Source organism: Cyrtonyx montezumae, unplaced genomic scaffold (genome assembly GCF_038088225.1).
Source record: "Cyrtonyx montezumae isolate F1298 unplaced genomic scaffold, pur_monq_1.0 scaffold_8, whole genome shotgun sequence".
NCBI lineage: Eukaryota > Metazoa > Chordata > Aves > Galliformes > Odontophoridae > Cyrtonyx > Cyrtonyx montezumae.
This window is the reverse complement of record NW_027072089.1, coordinates 42,681,333-42,704,676: the sequence shown is the minus strand read 5'-3', so window position 1 is coordinate 42,704,676 and position 23,344 is coordinate 42,681,333. Positions and strand designations below refer to the sequence as shown.

The 23,344-nt window shown below is 42.3% G+C and overlaps 1 protein-coding gene across 5 annotated transcripts in view; it reads right to left on the bottom strand.

Annotated features, from left to right (window-relative positions):
* Positions 1–23,344, bottom strand: part of KCTD1 (potassium channel tetramerization domain containing 1) — a 97,279-nt gene that overhangs the window by 14,512 nt on the left and 59,423 nt on the right. For 2 of the 5 annotated variants that reach the window (XM_065752609.1, XM_065752605.1), the window contains exon 2: positions 18,050–18,228. In XM_065752609.1, coding sequence (XP_065608681.1) covers positions 18,050–18,228 — 179 coding nt within the window. Of the gene's footprint in view, positions 1–18,049; positions 18,229–18,711; positions 18,959–23,227; positions 23,250–23,344 lie in introns of those variants that run through there. The other 3 variants (XM_065752606.1, XM_065752607.1, XM_065752610.1) reach the window with 3 other exon arrangements.

Below are 23,344 nucleotides of genomic sequence, written 5' to 3'. Positions count from 1 at the left end.
ACAGTTTGTATCACCCTTCTTGAATACAGTTTACACAAATGACAACAGTTTGCTATGGCCAGCATGAGCAGCAAAAGCCTGTATCAGCACTGCCACTGAACTTGGGCTCTTACTTGCACAGGGCAGATTTGCAAGGGAAGGTAGAAAGGATGTTTAGCCTGCTTTTTAAAACCCTACAAGAACAAACACATACGAAAGAACACACATGAAGAACATTATTATAGTACTCAAAACAAGCATCACAAGTTAAGAAGTCAGATACTGGAGATGCTTTTGCTACTTTAATTTGCAAGCCTCCCTCCATATGAAACCTTTTCAGACTTGGTCTATTATGACCTACAGCCTTCCCCCAGCACCCTCTGTAATCCCTGGGCAGCAGACAAGCCAGGGCTGTGCACTGCAGGGGACTGCAGCCCACAGGACCCCTGCTAGAACTGCTGGAGGAGCAGGAGGAGGTCATATTTTATGAACTTCTCTGCTTTAAGATACGGGGGTTACATGCTTACATGCTGCCCACAGCAAGGCGCTGAATAACACAAGTGCTGTGGGAGCTTGGACAGCAGTGGCCAAGCAGTCACAGCACAAACCTGGTCACACAACTTCCATGTCACACCACCTCAGCCCTGTTCACATCAAGTCTCTGCTGTGAAACAAACTGCCAGCAGTGAATCACGAAGGTAACGGGCTAAGGAAAGCAGTAAGAAAGCGTACAAGAATGACTCCTCAGAACAGGACTTGAAAAACATGCAGGAAATATGGCCCAAGGACAGTGCTTAACCCACTGTGAAGAGGAACAGGAGACATTGATGAGCTGTTTATTAACTGAGAACCATACTGAGCACATACACCATGAAGATGACAAACTAAGGTTGCTCTGGTAGCCCTAATGAATTTATTTTCCTAAACAACTGACTTCACTTGCACCGAGAAAAGCTGCAAGGCCAACTACACAGTAACATGTTTACATCTCTTGAACATTTGCGTTCTGCTTTACCACACAGATCACCTGCTTCTACATTCCTCCACCTGGACTGTGCATGGTACTTCCAGGTAAACAGCTCAGATTACAGATTCCTTGAGAAAGGCAATCCAGATAGCACGGAGCACGCACAATAGAGGTGAGGAAGGCGTGCACATACGACCACAGGATTTACTCTGAGAACACAGGGCCATGCAGCGCTATTGTTCTGATTAACTCTAGCTTATATGCATTACAATTGCATTGCACTGATCCTAGTGTGGACACCTATGTGCCTACACAGAGAAACGTGTTTATACCTGTCTAATTTATCCTCATACATTTACATGTTTAACTGCTTCCACGCTAGAAATGATGTAAGCATTTAAGTACCTAGGAAAATTGCACTATTAACCAAATCAGTTGATACAAAACCTGCATGCTAATCAGTTAAGAGGACAGGAAAGTCCACCTAAAACAGCTTAGACAGTGGCTCTGAGCAATAGAAAATGCTTAAGGCATAGGTTTGAAACGCCAAAGCCACGCCTGAATACTCTACTGGTGGTGGGGGTGTTAAAAAGCAAACAGATAACATTACTTCCATTGACAAACTTTACATGTACAAAGCAGTGGCTTTATTGTTTATTAAATTAGATGCTGTCATGGTGTAATAGTCCCTGCAGCCATACCAAACCCAGCAGTATGAAAGATGTATTTCTGTGGAGGAGGTAAAGAGAGAAGAAAGGAAAAGAATGGAGGCAAAGTACAGAAGCAATAGATCCCTATAAACAGGGACATGAGGAATAATTAATCAACACATGTGAAAACAGACAGCATAATTTCAGCCAACAAAACCCTTGGAAATTACCACACATCAAAACTAAATGTCACATCACAGTGCTTCCAAAGCAGGAGAGCCAGGATGCGATTCAGCTGCCAAACTGCAGGTTCCTGGTGCCATTCGGGATGCTCGAGGGCATCCCAGGGACCCCTGAAGGACTGGGGAAAGCACAGGAAAGCTTTGCGAGGAACCACACACAACTGCTAGCTGCCTGTGTGAAGGCAAGATTCTCCTGTCCACACAATGATCAGACCTTACTGGTAGAAAACAGCAAAGCCCAACAGCCAAAAATTTCCCTGTGGCAATACCAGGTTGTTAATAAATAAGACGTTGCTCACCTGGAAAGCTGAGCACTGCTTTTAAACCAGCAGCTAGATGTTGGCTGTGGAGTAGTCTGCTGCATGCATCTGTATATGTTCACTGTTTTGAACACTACTTTGAAAGCTTTCTTTTTTTTTTTTTTTTTTAATACAGAACGTTATTAACTACCCTTGGATTAAAAAAAAGGGTGTGGGGAGAAGACATTACCTAAGAGACATTTCCATACTGTATCTGCCTTTGTGTCAGGACACTGTTACAGCTGCACAACTCTCCTACCAATAAAGTAGCAGCTTGCACAAATGACTGCTACTGAAAAAACTGAACAACCAACATGAGTTAAGCGTCCACAAGGCTGCAAGTCCCTATCTAACAACAAGAGAAAGACAGTTCAGTAAGAAAAGTCCTGAATCTCAAACTATGGCTTTGCAGAATAACTCAAGTTCCTGTACAAGCATTTTAAAGGACAGAAAACTGTTTCAAAACGTCCTCTCCCTCTCTGTGCTCCCTAAAAATAAAACGTTACAACAACCTTGCATTAGCCCCTCCACTCGTGTAGCTACTTAACACTGATACTTTTTTGCTCTATTCTTGAAGGTAATAAAATTTTAATTTATCAGAAATCCAGGTGTTTTGTTAGACTTCTGATTTTTTTTCTTGCATCACCACGGGGCATAGATATAATTGTTTTCTACTATCTTCAGAGGAAATCTACAGAACTACATTATCGAAAGGTGCAGAAGCCCGAAAATAGTTTGGGATAATCAAAAGCTGTGGTTTTTCATCAAAGCTCTCCACCGCCACTGCTCCAGAAGCTGCTGGTGATGCAAGAAATGGTTTGGGGCTGTGGGGAAGGTTCAGATCATTTTCCACACCTTTCTGAAAGCCTACTTTTCTTAGAGTTCAGAGGCAGGCGGAAGCCAATTAGCACAATCTGTTGAAGACGATGTCTTTCAAAACAAGCAGCTCAGCTATGAACCAACTCCATCAAGCTGTACTCTCTTTGCTAACCACTGCATCCAAGAAAGTCTGTGTTTGCATTACCCATGCGAACCTCAATGAGGGAAATCTATGGTGCTGTTCTTTACCACCCACTTTTGCACAGCTTCTGTCCCTTCTGCTGCCTCCATCCAGCAATCCATGGAGAGCTCAAGCTTTGGGCAGCACCAGTGCCAACACTCACAAAGATGATCTGTGACAGAGCCTAATGCCTCTGAGCACTACCAACCCATACCTAACTGCTTGGATGTTTAGAGACCCCTGGCAGGGACATGTCTCCACTGTGAGGAGGAAAAAGGTCGGCCACATCTGCAGCAGGGATGACTTGTAGGGATCACTGAGAAGTGCTGCCCAAGCCTGGAGCCTCATGGCAGCTTGCCAGGAGGAAGGAGTATTTCTCCATCATGATTCAAGGTCTGGTTGATCCTTGTGGGAAATTCTCCTCTAAACAACTCTGAGTGGTGCAGAAACTGTCACTGTGTCACTGCAGATGGCAGCTCAGGCTTCTCCACAGCATCAGTCAGCCAAGACATTCCAGCTCCTTACAGTCTGTGAACCACAGGTGAAGTTAAATCCTCCATCTAGCTTTGGAAGAACATTGCTGGCTTATGATTTATTATCACTGGACACACAGAGAAGACAAACAAGGGATTCTGCTTTGACCTGCAGAATAGGAATGTTGTGAGGTGCAGAGCCCATAATCACTGCAGGGACTGGCTCTGCCCGTGCCGCCCCGTAAATGTTTTGTTACTACGGCAGAACAACACTAGCACAGCAATGAAGAAAATAAACCCTCCGTGTTGTGATGGATGTGCCCTCATTTCATACGTACATTTAGTCAGCAACGTACTGCAAGAGACATGACCTTTACTGGCACTGGGTTTCACTGGCCTTGTTTTTCCGGACCCCACCCCGTTTACTTCGTTCTGTGCACAGCCTCCCCAGTGGAAGCAGACTGCAAAGAGGCCCAGGCATGCAACCAGAAGGGCAAAGCCCTTCCTGCCGTGCCACACAGCAGGGAAGAACACAGGACCGCGGGCTCCTGGCGCAGGCCCACAGGCCCTTCTGCTGGGAGCAGCCTGGTTCACACAGTGCTGCAGCCCTCCCACAGCTTGGGATGAGTTTGGAAACAACACGGCCAATCTGATTCTACAAATGAAAATGTACCACCAGCTTTGTGATTTTGGCACGGTACAGACACCTGGTTCTCTCCACCAGTTCCTGTGACACATCATGTTTTCAGGACTCTATTAATATAAAGAAGGAAGGACTCACACCTCTTACATAGCTAGCTCCTTTACATTTTCATGGGTAATAAAGTGACCTAGATGGAGGCTAACTGCAATGGAAAGTTGCAGCCGTACCAGCTGTTTCTATTTTCAAACCAGCTCTTGACACACATCCTTTTTGCCTCTCCTTTTGTTAAAGCCTACCAGAGAGACGCATGAAGCACACCTTATTAGGGCTGTTATTTCTGTGTCTGAAGTGAAGAATGAAAGGCTCACCTGGAACCAGACCTCTGCAGCTCAGAGAGCAGCATCCACTCAGTCATGAGGAGCTGGTGCCATTAATCCAAAGGGGAAAGGGGAAAGCACAATTGTAGTTCTGCTGATGAGTTTATCTGGGTTAGCTACAAAGCAGGGAAAGGCCAGTATGAAAGGCATGGCCCAGGGCCCAGCTTTATGAGACAACAATATTAGAAGCTGGAAAAATGAGAATGCCTGGCATAAAGCAGAGCCTCCAAATAGGCATTAGCTACTGAAAAGCAGCAGCTTTTCTCATCATCCTTTTCCACGAGTTTGGTTTTCCACAGAGAAACCAAGCAAGGAGGCATCTTTCTCACTACCATTGCTCACCTACTTCCACCTAGAACAACATGTTAGCAAGACTTAAGAAAAATCCGTTTTAAAATAAGACATAGGGAGACAATCACAATTGACAGCAAAATGACCTGAAAACCTAAGAGAGGAAAAAACAATACAAATTAGCTCTATGAAAAATAACTATCTGCCTTTCAAATGCTTGACGGTGACTTCAGTCATGCAGTTGTATCAGCAGCACTTGGAGAACAAGCAAAACATCTTATTGCTTCAAATTGTGCTGCTTCATGTGGCAAGCTCCAAGTACAAAATTAAAAAATGGATTTTTAAAATTCTGCAATTATACTGCTACTAAACCAGAATTTAATAGCAAAAGTGAATAAACAATAGGTTTTCAGGCTGGAGAAATTACCATCACGGTGTTATCTAATCTCTCCCCAGAAGTCAAGAATTATGACTAAGCTCTTCCAACACAGATACAGCCTGAAATTCTATGTCAGAAGTATGTCCAATTGCATTTGGCAACCCTCAGTCAAGAGACAGGCTGAATATAATTGGATGAATATTTGAAGTTTTCATTATTCATGTAGGAAGGCTAGGTAAAAAGTGTTTTGTAGTCCCAAGACACTCGAGGGTGTGTGTTATTGGGTAATAACCAATTAGGAATGTTGACAGCACACTGCCTTTAGGATCACCATGGCCAGCAATGCACCTGGATGGATGTTGTGCAAAAGCACACACCCGTTGCCTACTGCTCAGTTTATTTAAGCAAACCTTTCACCAAAGGAAATGGAGGACACCCTGAAGGATGTAAGACTGACAGGTCAGCTGTATTCCAGAAAGCTTTTTCTTCCTCCTCCCCCTTGCATCTGACCTCCAAAAATACGTTTTTTTCAATAGCACATATGAATTACTGGTACTACTGATTATTGGAAATGAATCCAGTGTTGTCAGCGTTATCTTATATGACCTAACAAAGTGCTTATTATTTGCAGAAAGGAAACACTAACTGCAAAAAATTCAGCAGTTAAACATGGCATCTGGAAAAACACACCGCTGTGCAGTAAACATTGCAAACTCAGAACAGCTAAAAGCAAAGATCCTCCTCACACACTGAGTCTTCTAAGAAAAACATACAAATCACTACTACAGGCTTGCAAAACGTTTAAAAAATGCCAACATTTAAAAACTAACCGTTGTGACACACTCACTCACAAGAGCCTGAAGTTCAGCACCAATTCAGCTCATGATAGTGAGTCTCACCACTTGACAACCTGACAAAACAAGGCTAGAATGCACTGACAGCGTACCAAACACTGTTTTTAGGTTCATAGGTTCATAGGTACATTAGGTTGGAAAGGACCTACAAGATCATCTAGTCCAACCATCCTCCTGTCACCATCCCTACCCACTGAACTACTAAATCAAATCCCTTAGCACCTCATCTAAACGCTTCTTGAACAGTGCTAGGGATGGTGCCTCAACCACCTCCCTAGGCAGGCCATCCCAGTGCCTGACCACTCTTTCAGAAAAAAAAATGTTTCCTCAGGTCTAATCTAAGTCTTCCCTGGCGCAACTTGTGGCCATTCCCTCTCGTCCTGTCGTTATTTATCAGGGAGAAGAGGCCCACCCCCTCCTCACCACAACCCCCCTTCAGGAAGTGGTAGAGTGCAATAAGGTCTCCTCTGAGCCTCCTCTTCTCCAGACTAAACAATCCCAGCTCCCTCAGCCGCTCCTCATAAGACTTGTGCTCCAGACCCCTCACCAGTTTTGTTGCCCTTCTCCGAACACACTCCAGGGCCTCAATGTCCTTCTTGTAGTGAGGGGCCCAAAACTGAACACAGTACTCGGGGTGTGGCCGCACCAGAGCTGCTTTTTTTTTTTACTCCTTTATCATCGTAATGCAAAAAATAAAATAAAATAAAATTAAAAAATAAAAAAATCAGAAAGTTTGTATTCTGATCTAAAGCAGAGCAATTATTCTAACAGATGCCCAACAGGGCTTTCCTACTGACACAAGAAACATTCCAAACTTTTCCTGAACAATTTGCTTGTGTCTCAAACATGTGTAACACGAAATCCATTTGTTATATAGAGGAACATATCAGTTTTGTTGCAGCTCTCATTTTCTGGCTCGCATCATATTTAGCCTGTCCTGTGGCACTGAGAGTACCACAGAGGCTTCTCTGAATTCCCTGAATGCTGCCTTGCTCCCTCCCCATGTATCACCCAGATGATGATGTTTTGATGAAGCACTGCACACGGGCCCTCAAGATAATGGATTCAATGGGACACACTTAAAAGATCATTTTTCTCCTTTGTTATTGACTGCTTGCGCTGCTCTAAGACAGGAAGGGCTTTCATTTTTTATGCAAGCCATGAGCCCCCCAGGGCACTCTGAGCTGTTTAAGAAGAATCAATTTTGAGGCGGGCAAGAGGGAGCTCCATTTTGGGAGGCCTCCCCTCAGATCGCTGACAAGTTTGGGCAGACCGGGAGCATCTCCCAGCCCTGCCGTGCTCTGGCACGGCACTCCTTCCCACTCTTGAAGGTCTGTGGTTAGCATTCACTCACAATTAGAATTTATAGTATGCATATGGGCAACAAAATAAGCAAAAAAGTTCCACAGAAGCAAAATAACCACCGCTGATGGAGATAAACAGCAGTATTGCTGCTAAGCAAAGCAGTCCTTGGCACTGTGTGTAGTGGCAGGAAACGATTACCCCGTGACAAGGTTTTAATACCCTGACATTGTTGCAATTACACCCAGGCAACCTAACAAAACAAATTCACTGTATGGCAGAAAATATTTCCAATCCAATGTTGCAACATTTATTTTTTAATTACAGCACAAAGAATACTTCTGGGGTGTGGAAGAACGTAATCTATCATTTGCTCTGAAGTGACACACTTATGTGAAATGCTCTGTACTATAACTTTCTATGCCACAAGTAGTAACTACGAGCAATGTCTTAGGCAAGGAATGCAGAGAGCCTGGGTGCGGTGCTGGGAGATGCTTCTTATCCCTCCATCTCCCTCCCCACCAGCTGGAGCCGAAGGCAAGCCCCATTTTGCTGCACTGGGACATTCGTCACTCCTCTCGTTTTATGTGTGTCCCACAGCTCCCTACCTGCAACGCACCTTGCACAAGAAGGGCTTTAACAGTTTGGACATAGGCTGCGCAAGAACACAAATACAAATTTTAATTAAAAGGAATGGTATTTTAATAGGTCACTTAAAGAACAATTATGCCTACCATCTGACTGACAGACAAGTCACACTTTAACATGAAAACCCCACTGGGGTCTAGGAAGCAAAATTAATCTTTGTCTTTATAAATTGATGAACTACTGAAGTATGCTCCCACTGCGTTTAATATTGCTTTGCACTGCCATCTCATGAAAAAAAAATATCTATCTGTACCTTTCTATTACCCTTCTCTTCCACTTCTACATCCTCACGAAGTTGATTCACAAAAACTGAGTTGCCAGTGTTGCTCTCCTTTCACTGAGTGCCTGTACTGCAAAACGCAGTGGTGTATAGCAATATAGAAGATCAGCTTGAAGTAATAAGCAAGGGTATTTGAGGCAGCACAGCTGAGTTAGCTGGAAGCAGGATAAACAAGTCCATGAAGAATGTTGTGCCATATTGCTTTGAGTCTCCGCAGACCATACCATACAGCAGAAGGACTGGTTGGGAAGGTGACCACTAGACCACTGCGTTCCTAAATTCCTTTCAAAGTAGACCACAAGGATCAGCTCCAAGCTCAGCTTAAATGCCTTCAGACTGTTACAGGAGCCCCTCACATTTCTGAGACAAGCAGAAAGTGCCTCAAAAAGAGTGGAAAATTGTCCAAATGAGGTGTAGAGACAACTGTGATGGATTAAGCTAACACACACACCACAGTTAGTAATGCTTTATTCTTATTACCAGTTCAAAGATTCAATGCAAGAGATCAATACCACTGAGTCTCACAGCATCCTTTGAACTGCTGTTACTACAAGTGAAAGCATCATATGAGGTAGGCATAAAATATGCAGTCTGTTTAAGTCCTCTCAGGCAGCTCACCATTAATAGAAGCCAGAAACCCAAGGGCGCACGGAGAGAACCGGACAAGCAGCAAGCAATATGACTTCATCTAACCAGGTAAAGATCAGTTTTGACCTTTCTGAGCTCAAACTCCTTCTAAAAGAGACAGAAAAACATAGGAGAAGCAGAAATGACACCAAAGCAATGAAGGAATTCAGGTGACATAATTAGGCTCAATGCTCATAGCTGAAAGGGACTGAAGAAAGATGCAATTGAAGAGACTGCAACATCCTGAGAGCTAAGGTCTGAGAGCACATAAAGATTGGAAATGAATGACAAAGGAGAACTAAAGCTTGTCAGATGACAGGTGTCTGGTTATGACACAGCTGCATTTGAATACACTCTAAACCAGTTAACTTAGAAGGCATGCTCACATAACAGGAACAGGTGACAGTCCCCTGGCCAACCCACTATAAGGCATTAGCCTTGTTTGTGTTAGAAAGAGTGAAGATAACCTAAGCAGTTTTCCCAAATTTCTATACAAACATATCCCCAAATGGCAAACAGGCTTGAATACATGAAATCCATCAGGAAAGTTGATCGTTACCAGAAAGAAATAAGACAGAAATCAGAATCTATGTCCTAAAGCTCCAAACATATCCAGTAGGTGGCTGGGAGTTGATGGGGAAACAGGAAGTCAAATATTTACTTCGGCAATTGCCTACATACAAGACACCAATTTGAGTAGCAACTGCATCGCAATTTATGAAAGACCAATGAAGCCCACACAGTTTGTCTTGGAGCAGGATCTGAATCTAATGCTAACAGAGAGGTTCCTGAGTGTAAGGACTGGGTACAGTGAAAGGCAAATCAGAGCAGTGAGCCTCAAGGCTGTTGCTGAGATCTAGACCCAACCAGAATGACCAATAAGCCAAATCCTTCAGTGCCAAGCAGGAAGCAGCCACCTCAGTTTCTAATGGGCTTGTCCTTATCAGAGAAGCACAACCCACAGACTCAGCACTCTCATTTTTCCTGAGTATTTTCTTGGCTATTTCAAATGAACGTGCTTGGATGCCTTTAGGCTGGTTTATGAAGCCATGCTACTGAGCTGAGAAGTCTAAATGCTACAACAAACTGCTCCTCACTAAAACATTTCCATCCATGGAGCTTGTACCAAGCCTTGGAAAGAGAAGATTTCTCAATGCACAGACCCTTCAAAAGTAGTTATTGATATCCCTCCTCTTGCTGACTGACATACGAGATCTGATCCAAGTCTATAAATATCTAAGGAGTGAGAGGAAAAGTGACGAGGCTGGACTCTTCTCAGCAGTGTGTGGTGATAGGACGAGGGGAAATGGCCTCAAACTGAAGCATAGAGAGTTCCGCACAAATGTGCGTGGGAACCTCTTCCCAGTGCAGTGACGGAGCAGTGGCACAGCTGCACAGAGAGGTGGTGGAGTCTCCTTCTCTGGAGACGTTCCAGACCCGCCTGGACGCCTACCTGTGCAGCCTGGGCTAGGGAGCTGCTTTGACAGGGGGTTGGACTCCATGATCTCTAGAGGTCCCTTCCAACCCCTACAGTTCTGTGATTCTGTGATCTTGATTCAAACCGTACCACCTCACGCAAGCCTACTGGTAAACAGACTTCTGAGCCCTGCTGACAATATGGATACAGATCTTTTCCCTCAAGATAAACATTTGCTGACTCAGAGGACTACTAGTCTCAGAAATAAGGGGATAAAGCCTTTCACTCTGTAACACTCCTGAATACAGAAATTTATTTTCTTTAATATTTCCATCTGCACAATCATACTCACGCAGCCATGGATAAAAGCACGGCATGAACTCCCGTGATAGGAAGTCCATACATCTACTTTCTATCAGTTTCCATATATCTTCTATCCGCTATCTTCATTTCACTATTATATCAGTCATTTGAGAGCACTAGCATATAAAAAGTAGAAAACACCATTTTAAATCCTCCAAACAAATAATACACCAATACAGTTTTAGAGACATTCATAACATAAAGACATAATCCTGATGGTTCAGTAATGACTCACTACCAGTGATGACAGTTACTGACCACACAACATGGAAACCTGCTAAACTGATGATATTAATTCTTTCACCCAGTCACTAGCCACAAGCAACAGCAATGACTTGCTGACCTTGCAAGGCAAATTTAGTACAGGACTAAGATTCAGAAAATATTCACTTCTACCAAGGTGACAGTGATGTCTGACCCGTGGTGATCATTAATTGAGACAAAGTGAGGTCAATATGTATCTTGAGTTCAATATGTGCACCTAGAGACACAATTAATCTTCGACCAGAAAATACCCCTCTGAGCTCTTTATTGACAGATGTGCGTTAGAAAAGATTTCTCTTCACAGTATCAGTTGCAAAAAACTCTCTCAATGTCTTGAAATAGGCATGGAGTACACTATCATTCACTGCACTATTTTCCCTCAGATTTGTATAGTTGGTTACAGCGTCCAGAACAAAACACAGACCAGCAGGAGTAAGAGACAGCAGATGACAGCACAAAAGTTTTAAACTATGCTGGACTAACTGTACTCCATATGCTCTTTCTGAATCAGCATTTCATTTTTTACTGATACAGCTTCTGATGATTCCAACATCATCAGCTGTTTCTAGCACAGATATCTATAAACATTTACACATGCAGTTAGCAATCCTTCACACTTACAATCGTCATCCCAAAGCATTTTACAAATAGCTTTTTTTTTTTGCAAGCTTTGACAGAAAGCAACAAAACCTCAGTTATGTCCATTATCTTGAGTCACAGAAAAGGTCAGTGATGGATTCAAAATATCTCTGCATCCCAAACTCCTTTATTTACCACAAGATCATGCAGCAATCAAGTAATAAAATATAAAAGGTGAGTAAATAGATAAGCAAGCAAGAATTGGTAATCTGAGCCAATACCTACTTTTTCTATCTATTTCCCTCACCAGGAATGTTACAAAATATTAAAAAGAAATAAATAAAATGCTGCCTGGACCACTCACATCAAGGCAACTGCCTGAGCTGGCATATAACTATGTTCAAAGCTCTTCAGGGAGCTGGCTTTTTACAGCTTGTAGAAGAAAGAAAGTTGTATAAGATCTTTAACACGGTGATTTGAGAAGTATTACCTCACCTGCTTTGATGATGCTACTCTAGAAAGATCACCAAATAGTTCCACTGATATAGATATGCCTTCAAAGAAGACGAATACAAATAAGGAGACTGGAGGTAAGAATGTAATAATTCCCATTCTATTAGCATTTCCATAAAAACAAAAAGCAAACAAACAACAACAACAAAAAAGCTCATTCATTAGAAGATTTTGCATTTATTGGAACTACTAGCATCATATGAAAGTAATCTGAAAGGTACCATCCAAGGTGAGTAGGAAATGGTAACACGACTACTCTCATGATGGTGTTGCAGAGACAGTGCTATGCAAAATGTGAAACAGCCCCACCACAACAAACCTCCAACCTAAAAAGAAGCCTCCAGCATGGTGTTGCAAACTGCAGAAGTATATACTAAGGGCAAAGTCAGTGTCTTCTTCTGGAATTGTAAACAGTGTTCAGACAGCAGAACCTGCCAGAGCTCTGAAATAAGTGAACAGCGTCATCCTGCCTAACTCAAGAGTGTATCACTGGTGAAGGACAGATAAACCTTGCTCCCATCCTGTCAGTAAAGGCCAAGGACAGTCTGGACAATCTCCTAAGTAATTGTGTGCTACTGATGCAAAAGAAACTCTCATGAACCAAAAAAAGCTAGTGTCCTAACTAGATCCAGGTGTGAGAAATTTAATTTCCCTGAGGGCTGAGAGGGAAGATTGGGTAAGAAAACTGGGACATGAATGGATTGGTTAATATGAAAACCTGAAATAGCCCTGGGCAGAAATTTGGAAGTATTGTGAAACACTATTCAAGAAGAACCCACCTTCATATACAGGGAGTAACTCAAGATGGGAGATGTAGCAATGCAAACAGATGCCCCAACAGATTGTAGAAGGAAAAAATATCCAAGGCTTTTAATGAAATCTTTCAACTCTACAGTGGGAATATAGGATGTGGCAATTTGATGTTTTGGAATTATGCAAAGGTTTGTACTGTGTGACTTGGACAGTATTAATTAGAAGTCCAGATGCTTTGAACCTCTGATAGACCACACTGCTGATATTGCTGATAGCAGATATCAGATATCAGAGAGCTGATCCCCACACGATCAAAGTCAAACATCTCAACATTTAGTCCTGTCAGACATTTGACTTTGTCTTAGCTTGGTGCACAACACCTTTTGGTACATACCATACAGAGCATTAAAGCTTAGAGGTGTAGAAATGCCATCTCCAAGCAAAGGGTTCAATCTTATGCAATATGATAATGCACTGAGAAAAGGTGAGTAAGCTGCTTAAGTCCAGCTATCAGAAATAACAGGCCTGTGCTTCCTCTGCTCATAATCAGATCTTGGCTAAAAGCTCGAGCCAGTTTTCTCAGACTCTTTGGTGACCATGAGAAGGTGTATCCATCTTTCCTGGAATAAAAACCGTCGGGCTTACCCTGGGCTGTTGAAAGCAGATTTGTTTCTGAAAAACTTCATTTGCAAAAGCAAAGTGATTAAAAACATAAATAAAGCAGTGCACCCAAATCCTTAATAGATAACGTTGTGTTATGAAATATCCTGCACGATCTAGTTCAAAACAAACAAATTCCAAAACCTCAGGACTCCTCACAGAGTACAAACAGCATTGTTTGATTTGCTCACATAGATGTATGCCTAGCCATTGATAAACAACTGAGAAGCAGGAGGAAGAGTCAGCATGTGGTGAACATGTCAGAGCTTACAGTCTTCTTGGGGGGAGGTACACAAAAGGACATCTGTCCCTGCTCAGGCATTTAAAGAAAACTACTACTTCCTTTTTCAGTAGACTGACCTTACATTAGGTCCTCTTGGCAAATACACTGAATCCAATTGCCTCTTCATGAAGCCTACTTCTGGCAAATTGAATTATTCAGCTGCATGAGATCATGTCTGAGGCATGGTCTCACTGATAGCTTTGGGAGAGCCTGTTGATGCAATACATGACCGTATGGGATCTTACTTGTGAGAAGAGCATGAATATAAGCTGGGATCCCCTAAATTCTATTCTACTGATGTTTTATGAAATTTAAGCATTATTTCAGCTCAGAAATTTAAATTCCAGGCTTACTCAATTTAAGCCAGCAGAAGATAAGCTGCTTGGCTGCTGGACTGCTTCAAGGCACCAGCCTTTGGCTAGAATTTAGTTAGGCCTTAATTCCTTGTTCTTTGTATGAACATTTGAGGGAATCCCACAGTGGCCTTTCCATAGGAAGGTGCAGGGAGCAAGACACTTTTCTAACCTTTCCTAGGTTTTCTTTGGAGGAAAGGATGGATACCTGTCAGTAGGTATTTTACATGTCAAGTAACAAACAAGTTTCAGAGATCTAACAAAAGAATTACAGCAAATGTACCCTGCAAGGTGCAAATTTTCACCTGGTACAGTTTAAGGAACCCTTTCCAATTCCTACTGTATTGTTCAAGAGGAGGAGAATGGAGAGACACAAGATCAGTTCTTACTAAATCCAAAAGATGAAGGAAGAATACACTCACTCCGAAGCAAAGACTGCTCTATCAGAACAGGTCTCCTCCACACTGGCAAGTCATAGTGACTCCAAAACTGCTGCTTTGGATATCACCCTTTCAATCTCACAAAGAAAGATGACTCTGGTACCTGGCCCACAGATGAAAGGTTCATTTTAGGCTTCTGGCCCTTAGACTGCATGTAATACGAGTCAGGAGCCTAATGACTTTCATGTTTCAACCTGTTAGATGCTGGAGCCTGCAACCTATGCTTTGACTCATCCCTGGAGCAGTGCTCTTTCAGGCAAGATAATCAAGACCTTATTTTTCACAAGCAATACTTCATGTGACAATGAGCCTCAGGAGGATTCAACTCACACAAAAAGATCTTTGAGACCCTACCTTAGTTTTGATCTCATTCACAAATGTGATATTGGTTGAAAAAGAGAACATTAAACTAAGTTGACCAAAACTTTGGACTAGAGTAACCCAGCACTAAAAGAGTTAGTTTGCTGAGTACAGACTGACCAGGTCAGGCTCCTAGGAGGAATCTGTACTAAGGCTTAAATATTACTGGGTAATTAATACCTAGAACTCACCATCCACACATACACACACAACACTGGAAATAAATTAAGATCTCATAGACAAAAAACAAACTATAGTATCATGATTGCCAGCTTATTGCTTCATGCCACTGTCTTGACATCCAAACGAGTTTAGTAATTGTTCTTTTGAAGCTACTAACGTTAAAAAAGAAATATCTCAAGTTCTGGAAGTGGCTGGGAATTCCAGATTCTAATAGCTATGCTGGAATTATTCACTCATCAAGGGGTTCAAAAGACACTTTCTGTCAGAACTGAGACATAAATGCATGTCAGAACGACTTGAAACAGAATGACTATAACTTAGAGTTTGGGTTTTCTTTACATTATGTTTGAAGAGCTTCAAAATGTTTAATTTATTAAACTGGCTTTGATACTAGAGGCACAGCTCCCACTTTAAAGTATTACAATAACTCAACTGAATGTAGAATGCATTAAGTTTAAATTCCACTGCCACTAAACACTTAGGAAAGATACTTCAGTTTCTTCACTTAAAAAGAGATATGCTGTCCTGGTGAATTTGACATGGAAACAGAAGCTGCATGCATTAATAGCAACAACCTCTCCTACTGCACTGTAAGAAGACATACACAACGGGAAGGCATTTCCCTACTATTTCAGGCACCGTCATTTCCCCAGCTACTGAGGAAATCCTAAACAATCATCACTCGTAGTAGCTGAACACAACCGGGTCCTAAGAAAAACTCCTGACATGGGTAGGTTCCATTTCTGAAGAACAGTTCAAGCTTTTCCATACATTGCTTCAATCTCTCAAGGTGGGCCTGTGGTCTGGCAATGCCTCTATTACTTCACTCTGCCTGGCCTTCCTCGAAGAAGTGTCAGAAGAAAGGCCATGTGCCCAGCTGTTTCTCTTTCACATGCCTTTATTTACCATTCTCTTCCTCAAGCGCTGTCAGGTCTCAGCGTTAGAAGCACTCCTCCAGTCCTACTTAAATCTATGTTGACAATGCTGCAAACGCAGTAGTGCCAGTGAAAACAACCCCTAGAACAAAATCATACTCCGTGAAGTGTACCTTGTGACCTTTGGAAAGGCAAATTAGAGTTGTGGGACCAAGAAACTCATGAAATCACTCTGGTAAAAAGAGCCATTAGAAACAAAAGCTTAGTAAGACAAAAAAAAAAGTCTAAATAAATGCCTCAGCTGTGAATTGCTGTTACTAAAATAGCTCAAAATAATGGGCAAAGGTGACAGGGGAGATCAGTCATGTGACAAGGCAATAATTAATAGAGGGAATTGCTCTTGAAGCAGAAAAAGAGAATTGGCTTGCTTGAATTGCAGTAAGGATCTTTCTGGGTCCTTGCTAAATGAACCACTTAACTGAGATTCAACTAGAGTGATAGGATGCCACCAAGACATCACAGACTAGCATGAGTACTTCGATTTATTATAAGGTTCTCTTTAATTCCTTTAGGTCACAAAACAAGAATTAAAAGTCTCATTGTGGTGGACAGTATCACTTAAACCCTTCACACTTTTTTCTTCACAGTGCAGGTAACGGAGCACAGGCACAGGCTGCCCAAGAGGTGGTGGAGTCTCCTTCTCTTGAGACATTCAAGACCTATTCTGGACGCCTTCCTGTGCAACCTGGTCTAGGGAGCCTGCCTTGTTAGGGAGGTTGGACTAGATGATCTCTACAGGCCCCTTCCAACCCCTACAATTCTGTGATTCTTTATGTGATCATAAACAACAAAAAAAAGTGATCTCAAAATTACCAAGGTGACAATGCTGCCAAATGCCTATGCCAAGGATCTGACAGATTGCACTGCTCTTCTCCTACTAATCCCCCATGCATTAATCCACCTGTCCCGTTAGATTGAGCCTTGCACCTCTGAAGAAGGCCACATATCAAGGGACCTTTGGGTCTTCTGCTCCCATGAACCCATAGGCTTATGCCTACAGCACTATGCAGAACTTCCTTTCCGCCTTAGCAGTGCAGAGCTGAGAGGGAGGAGTACATCTAGCTGGGGAAAAAGGGGAGCTATGCCTTAAATTTCTTCCACCCCTACTCAAATGCTGGTGAGGAAAGACCATGAAGATAGCAGTTCTCCTCCTACAGTAGGTATGGACTAATTCTGTAAACAAAATCAACCTCTGATAGCCACTTTTAGAGTTACAATATCACTGCAGTGTTTATTTCCCATCACCACTATGAAACATTCCCACACTATACGTTCAGTGAACCCTTGTTCTCTTAAAACTGCAAAGCTGCACTTCTATTACATCTACTCTACTGACATGCATCCAAAAGCTTTCTAATTGCTTAATACCAGTAAGTTACCAAAGCCACATATTTTTCATTTAGAAGATATATAAAGTGAGAATGTGAGAATTAAGAGAGAAATTATCTGAAAAGTCCTAAGATCCAGCAACAAGTATTAAGTTAATGCTGTCCTATATTGATAATACAGGGAAAAAAGGTCCCCAAAAGTCCAAAAAAAAAAAAAAAAAAAAGAAGGGAAAGTTAAAAAAAAAGCCGAATGAAACAAATATCCCAACACCCCCAACTTCGGACTTCAACGCAGTATTTGTACAGCTTTTGGTTGTAATAAGCCACAGAATGGATGCCCAGGCATAAAAATATGGTAGAAAGTCAGCGTTCTTCACTTTGTTTGAGTACGTAAACATAGGGATCTGCAGAAATGCCATTTGTCTGAAACACTGTGGATCACAGAAAGAAAAGTCAGTCTCTAACCTCCTATGAACAAAGAAACCTAATTTCATTTTGAAACAAAAGGAACTAAATTTATCACTCTAAGACAGCCCCAGGACGTCCAAGCATGAAATTGAAGAAAAGGAGTTGCCAAAGACATGCAGAACAATCTTTTTAAAGTTACCTGGAATCAGGATATTTTGTAAGCGTGGCCAAGCTGCTGGTATACATGTGCCCACCCACATCAATGTGAACTGGAGCGTTGGATTTTGTGAGTTGTGCTGGAGTGGGGATGCCTTGATTGTTCAATGGAGATGCAGGGGATCTAGTGATCAGAGGTCTTGACATATTGGGCCGACTGTCCTGTGAAGAGATAGACCCAGGTTAATGATCGTCTTGAAAACCTCGCAGAAACCCACAGTCTCCAGTCAACAGCACTGTCTCGTAGCCTCAGCTTACCATGTTCATCTTATCGTCTTTCATCTTAAGCACAGAGAAATCTTTGGCAGTTTTTTAAATCAATCCATCTGTAAAAGTCTTAACCAGCTGTGTTTTAAATAGGTAAAGTGTGGCAAAATGCAACGCTCAAGTCCACAAAGCAGAAATCACGTTTGATGCAACAAGTTCCTCCTGAACACTGCTCATGACAGACGACCCAAACAGAAAGGAGAAAGAAGCTCATTCTCGTATTTCAGAGCTGATAAAGTCTCTGACAAAAGCACCACGAGCCGCAGACAGAAAGACTAAGAACAATTACTATTTTCTTTAATTAAAAGCCACAGGTAGAATTTATGCTCCTTCCCAAGCCCTCCGTCATTGCTATGCAGTCAGAAGAGAAATACGAACCCTCAACTCCTCCATTCTGCACACTCTTCTCTCGAATTTCCAACTCACATAGCACGGAAACAGAAGCAGAAACACCTGGACTAGTCAACCGTTCACGCACTGCACACCGCTGGACATCGGCAGCCTTTGAGAAAGACATCTTCCATTTAAAAGTTACACGGATGGCGAGAGCTGCCCCTGCGTGCCCCACATAGGCAGCGGGTCTGAGCGGCTTCCCCAGGCAGGCGGGCTCCCAAAGAGGAGCGGGAGCTGATGCTGATGAAACCAACTTTTAGTCACAAAGGCAGCGATGTAACGCCAGCGAGCAGTGTGCTCCTCGTCTGCGCGCCCGGCGGGGTGGGGCAGGGCAGAGCCATTTGCCCGAGCCAGTAAGGCAGGCTGTATTCAAAGCTGGGGATTAAAATAGAAATGCGTTCGAGAGCGGTTTTGGGACGACCGCGCTTTCTGCTGAAGGGAAGCTCCACACTGGTGGAATCTTATAGAGATGCCCTGAGAAATAAAAGCCCTTGCAAATTATGCAGTTTTACATTTAAAAGGTAAGCAAAGCAGCGAGAAGTCAGATACACTTCATCACAAAACTCTCTTTGTTCTTTCAACACGTCTTTTAGCTGCAGAACCTAATGGCTTCTTTGTAAACATCTCACAGAGCTGGGTATAAGCCTCGCAGAAGCACAGAGTTACAGGGAATCTGGACTGGCAAAGCCCTGCGCTGTTGAAAACATTTATACGTTTTTCATGGCTGTTAGAGATTCAAACCATAAAGGCAACGTGAGCCAGGTAAATGTCTAACTGACATGATTTACAGGCCAGCGTTGCACAATAAATCCAAGTAATACGTAACAAAAGGCATCTATAAACCACAAGGTACTTAACTAATTTTCTTTCATGCACAAAAACAAGCTTTGGTCAAATACTGATAGAAATGAAGAGGATGAAGAAAAACACCTAGTTTAGATGTTGGGGTCCGGGGAGGTGCTGCCATTTTTGCTTTTCTTTCCCCCCGTTTCTACATAAGCAGAAGTTAATATAAATTTGCAGAAATACCTCTCTTAATCACTACAATTGCTTGAGGAGGTGCCTGCAGCACAATGAAGACAAGTCCAGACAAAATACGGTACACACGCTATGCAAAACTAATGTCTGCTATAAATGCTATGTGGTACAACCACCACCCAAGATGTTACTGATCTACAGCAAGGTATTTAGCAAAATAATGAAGGAAAAATTCAAAACGATGACTGGAAAGGCAGAAATAAGAAGGCACTAAAAGATACTGACTGAGAAAAAAGCACTCACGGTGGAGTAGGGAACACATTGCGGAGCTCAAAAGCAGGCAAACAGTTTGAAAAGCCAATAAAGAAAGCGGAGAGCAAAAAGAAAAATAAATTCTGTAACACGCTCCTGCTACAATTTAGCAGACTGCAGCACTAGGGAGCCTGTAATAGTTTTTCAATTGGACATATTCTCCTGTATATCCTGCCCAGGGCTGCTCGGGAGAAAATGAACAGATTTTCAGGGTTAATATTGTAGTTAAGCTCGGACCTCATTCAGCAGAGCTGTGATAGTACTGGGCATATGAAACAGGAGGAGAAGGCATAGGATAAACATCACCGTGAGGACGGGAAATAGCTCAAAAGACCACGGGCACTTCACAAGGCAAAAAAAAAAAAAAAAAAAGAAAAAAAAATGTAAGAAAACAGAGTTGGTTTCCAAAAGTGAGACATAACCAAGCAGCCCTGTACAAAGTTTACCTATTAAAACTCCCAATAAATAAATAAAATATTTATAACTGTATGAAAACCTTTGCTGCTTTATTTCACCCTCCTCCTCCTTTTCAATATTCACCCATCAAGCTACCTGCCTCAATAAACAACACTTGAGTGTTCAACATTTAGATACTAAATACAATAACCTAATGCTGCTCCAGCCCTGGTTTACAAAGATGAAAACCATTCACTACTCCTTTGGCAACCACTTTGAAATTACGCAACGGTAGCTCTGCTGTTCTAGTTCTATCCAGTTGCCCTTGAGAAATTGATGCAGAAACGGGATTCAGAGAACTGGGTTATTAAAAAACAGCCTCTTCTGTGTGGCACATCCCATCAGCATAGCAGAAAAGATCACTGTCCAACAAGCACGGTGTTAAGAACACTCTGCTTGACAAACTGGGAGTCAGATAGTTTAGCTATGGAGATGATGAGATAGGAAGATAGTCTCTCTGAAAAAAACCGTCAAGGACTATTGCAAATACAAACTCAGCAAGCTTAGATAGAAAAAAGTTGTTATAATAAGGCACTACTGGTAAATTAAACTTCCACTAACCTGAAGTGATTACAAATACAATTCCTTCAAAACAATTAGAGGAGAGAAGGGAGTTGTAGAAACCAAACACAGCAGGATCCAGCTGATTACAAGCTATTAAAACAGCTGGTGACAAAAATGACCGAAAGGCTCCTCGGCAGCCTGCCTTGGTGTGCTCCATCTCACGTAGGTCTCCGTGCCCAGGAAGGGTTTGTACTTCAACCATGGCTGCTCCCACATGGGAGGGAGATTATGGAGGTGGTTTTCTGCCATGGGAATTGCACCGACTTTATTCACGAGTGGGACACAAAGTACAGCTAGAGTCTGTGCTGGCTATAGGAGCAGCAACCTTCCTGTTCTGCTGGCAGTTCACATTTCCACTTGGTATCTTTCCTTTACAAATATTTCAGTATTTATCCTATGAAAAAAATTAAATAAGAACAGGGACTCAGGTTTCTCAGCACCTCCCGGGGAGAAGGGGAGATACTTGAGATACTTTGTAAGACATTTATCATTATTTGTACTCCAATATTTTGATTCCAACAACTTTTCAAATTAATGAGTTCCGATTCCAAACCCAGAACAAATTTACTGCTCAAACTACATGCTGAAAAGAGCTACTAAAATCTATGTGCTTAGCGGGTGAAAGATATTTAGGTCTTACAACACTTTGCAGTTATAGTTCAGCACACAAAAACATTACCCTATTAGAAAAATGATCTGGGTCTCCTCTGCTTCCCTGCAGTTACTAGAGGAGCCTTTGAATATCAAGCAGTTGGTAGACCCAGGTCTTTCAAGTACATTTGAACCCACTTCTCGCTTTCTGCCTTATGTGAGCCTTCATGTAGAGGCAACAGAACCAAAGCAGCCTTCCCTGAACTCTTCCCTGCGACCTACACAATTCGTTTGGACTTTTTACCAAATGGTACTGAGGATCATGATGGAAACCTTTCAGATCTCCTCTCCTCCCTGGTTTCTTTTTTCTTTTTTTCTTTTTCTTTCTCACCAACTCTGTTAAAAAGTATTATTAAAGAATAAGCATTTACGTCCAGGCTGAAAAAAAACACAGTTGTAGGGCTGAGATGTGCACCAGTACATCCGGTCTACCAAAGAACAACACAGGAACCATGCCGACCTGGTGACAAGTGGAAGAAATAAGAGATATCTGAGGAATAAGAGGTATTAACATGTACTGCTAAGTGTGCAAAATCAAAGAGACAAGAGGCTTCCTCCTCCCCTGAAAACATTTGCTCATGTTAGGCTGCTATGATTAGAAGTGGTTTCAGAAGTGTTATTTACACTTCTGTGGTCTTAGGCAAAGTCATTTCAGTTCCCTTCTCAAGCCAAGAGCCTTGACAAAAACCACACTGCTACAAGACAACCCAAGCTCACTCACTGGAGGATCAACATTCAAGTGCCAAGCACCTACTTAACTCCCATGACCAAGAGGATCATCTCAGGCTGTCAGTCAAGGCATATCTGGCCAGGGTTAACACAGCAAGCACACTGTCCATGAGCCAGCCCAGTTCAAGAAGGAATGTATAAATGCTACACAGCATGCTTCAGCTCTAATCTTTGTACCAAACTGTAAAAATATTGTATCCTCCTTGTTACAATTCAAACAAATATCCCTGTAGAAAAAGTCAAGGTTACATACTTCAAACATTCTTGGACTTTTCGGGTGGAGGTGAGGACAACTTGTCTCATCTAGGCAGGCCAGAAGAAATGATAATGGTGCAGGAGTTTGTTGTAACGCACCCAATCATTGTATTTTTACAATAGAAAGCCATAAGAGATGTTTCTCTTCACAGCTTTGTGTCAAGGAACCACCTGAAGTGGCAAAAGTAGTCAGCATAGTCAGCAATTCCCAGCAGAAATATCTTTGAATGTACATATCCCACTGTGTGGAAAACGAATCCAAACACCTAAAAATCTTCCAAAGTTAGAGGCACAAGGGCTTTTTCCTTCAGTACGTAGCAGAACTATTCAAATCTCAGGGCCAGCTGTGCTCCTTGACTCTGAAATAACAGTGGTCTAATCCTTATGGGAGCCTGTGGGGATGCACAAAACCCTGCTTCAAGTCCCTCATGCATACCAGGAACATTAAGATGACTCTGATTTGGCTCCTGCAGAAGTGTCCTCATTCTGAGGAGACACTTTTTTCAAAATAAACATTTCATTAAAGATTAAAAAAAAAATCATGACCACGTCTCACCACAATGCTTAAGCAAGTACCCTCCATTTTTTTTCAGTTCAGCAGAAACAGTCACCACAACAAAGAGGCTGGAGAAAGCATTTATTCAATATAAACACTATCAGCAGAGTACAAACA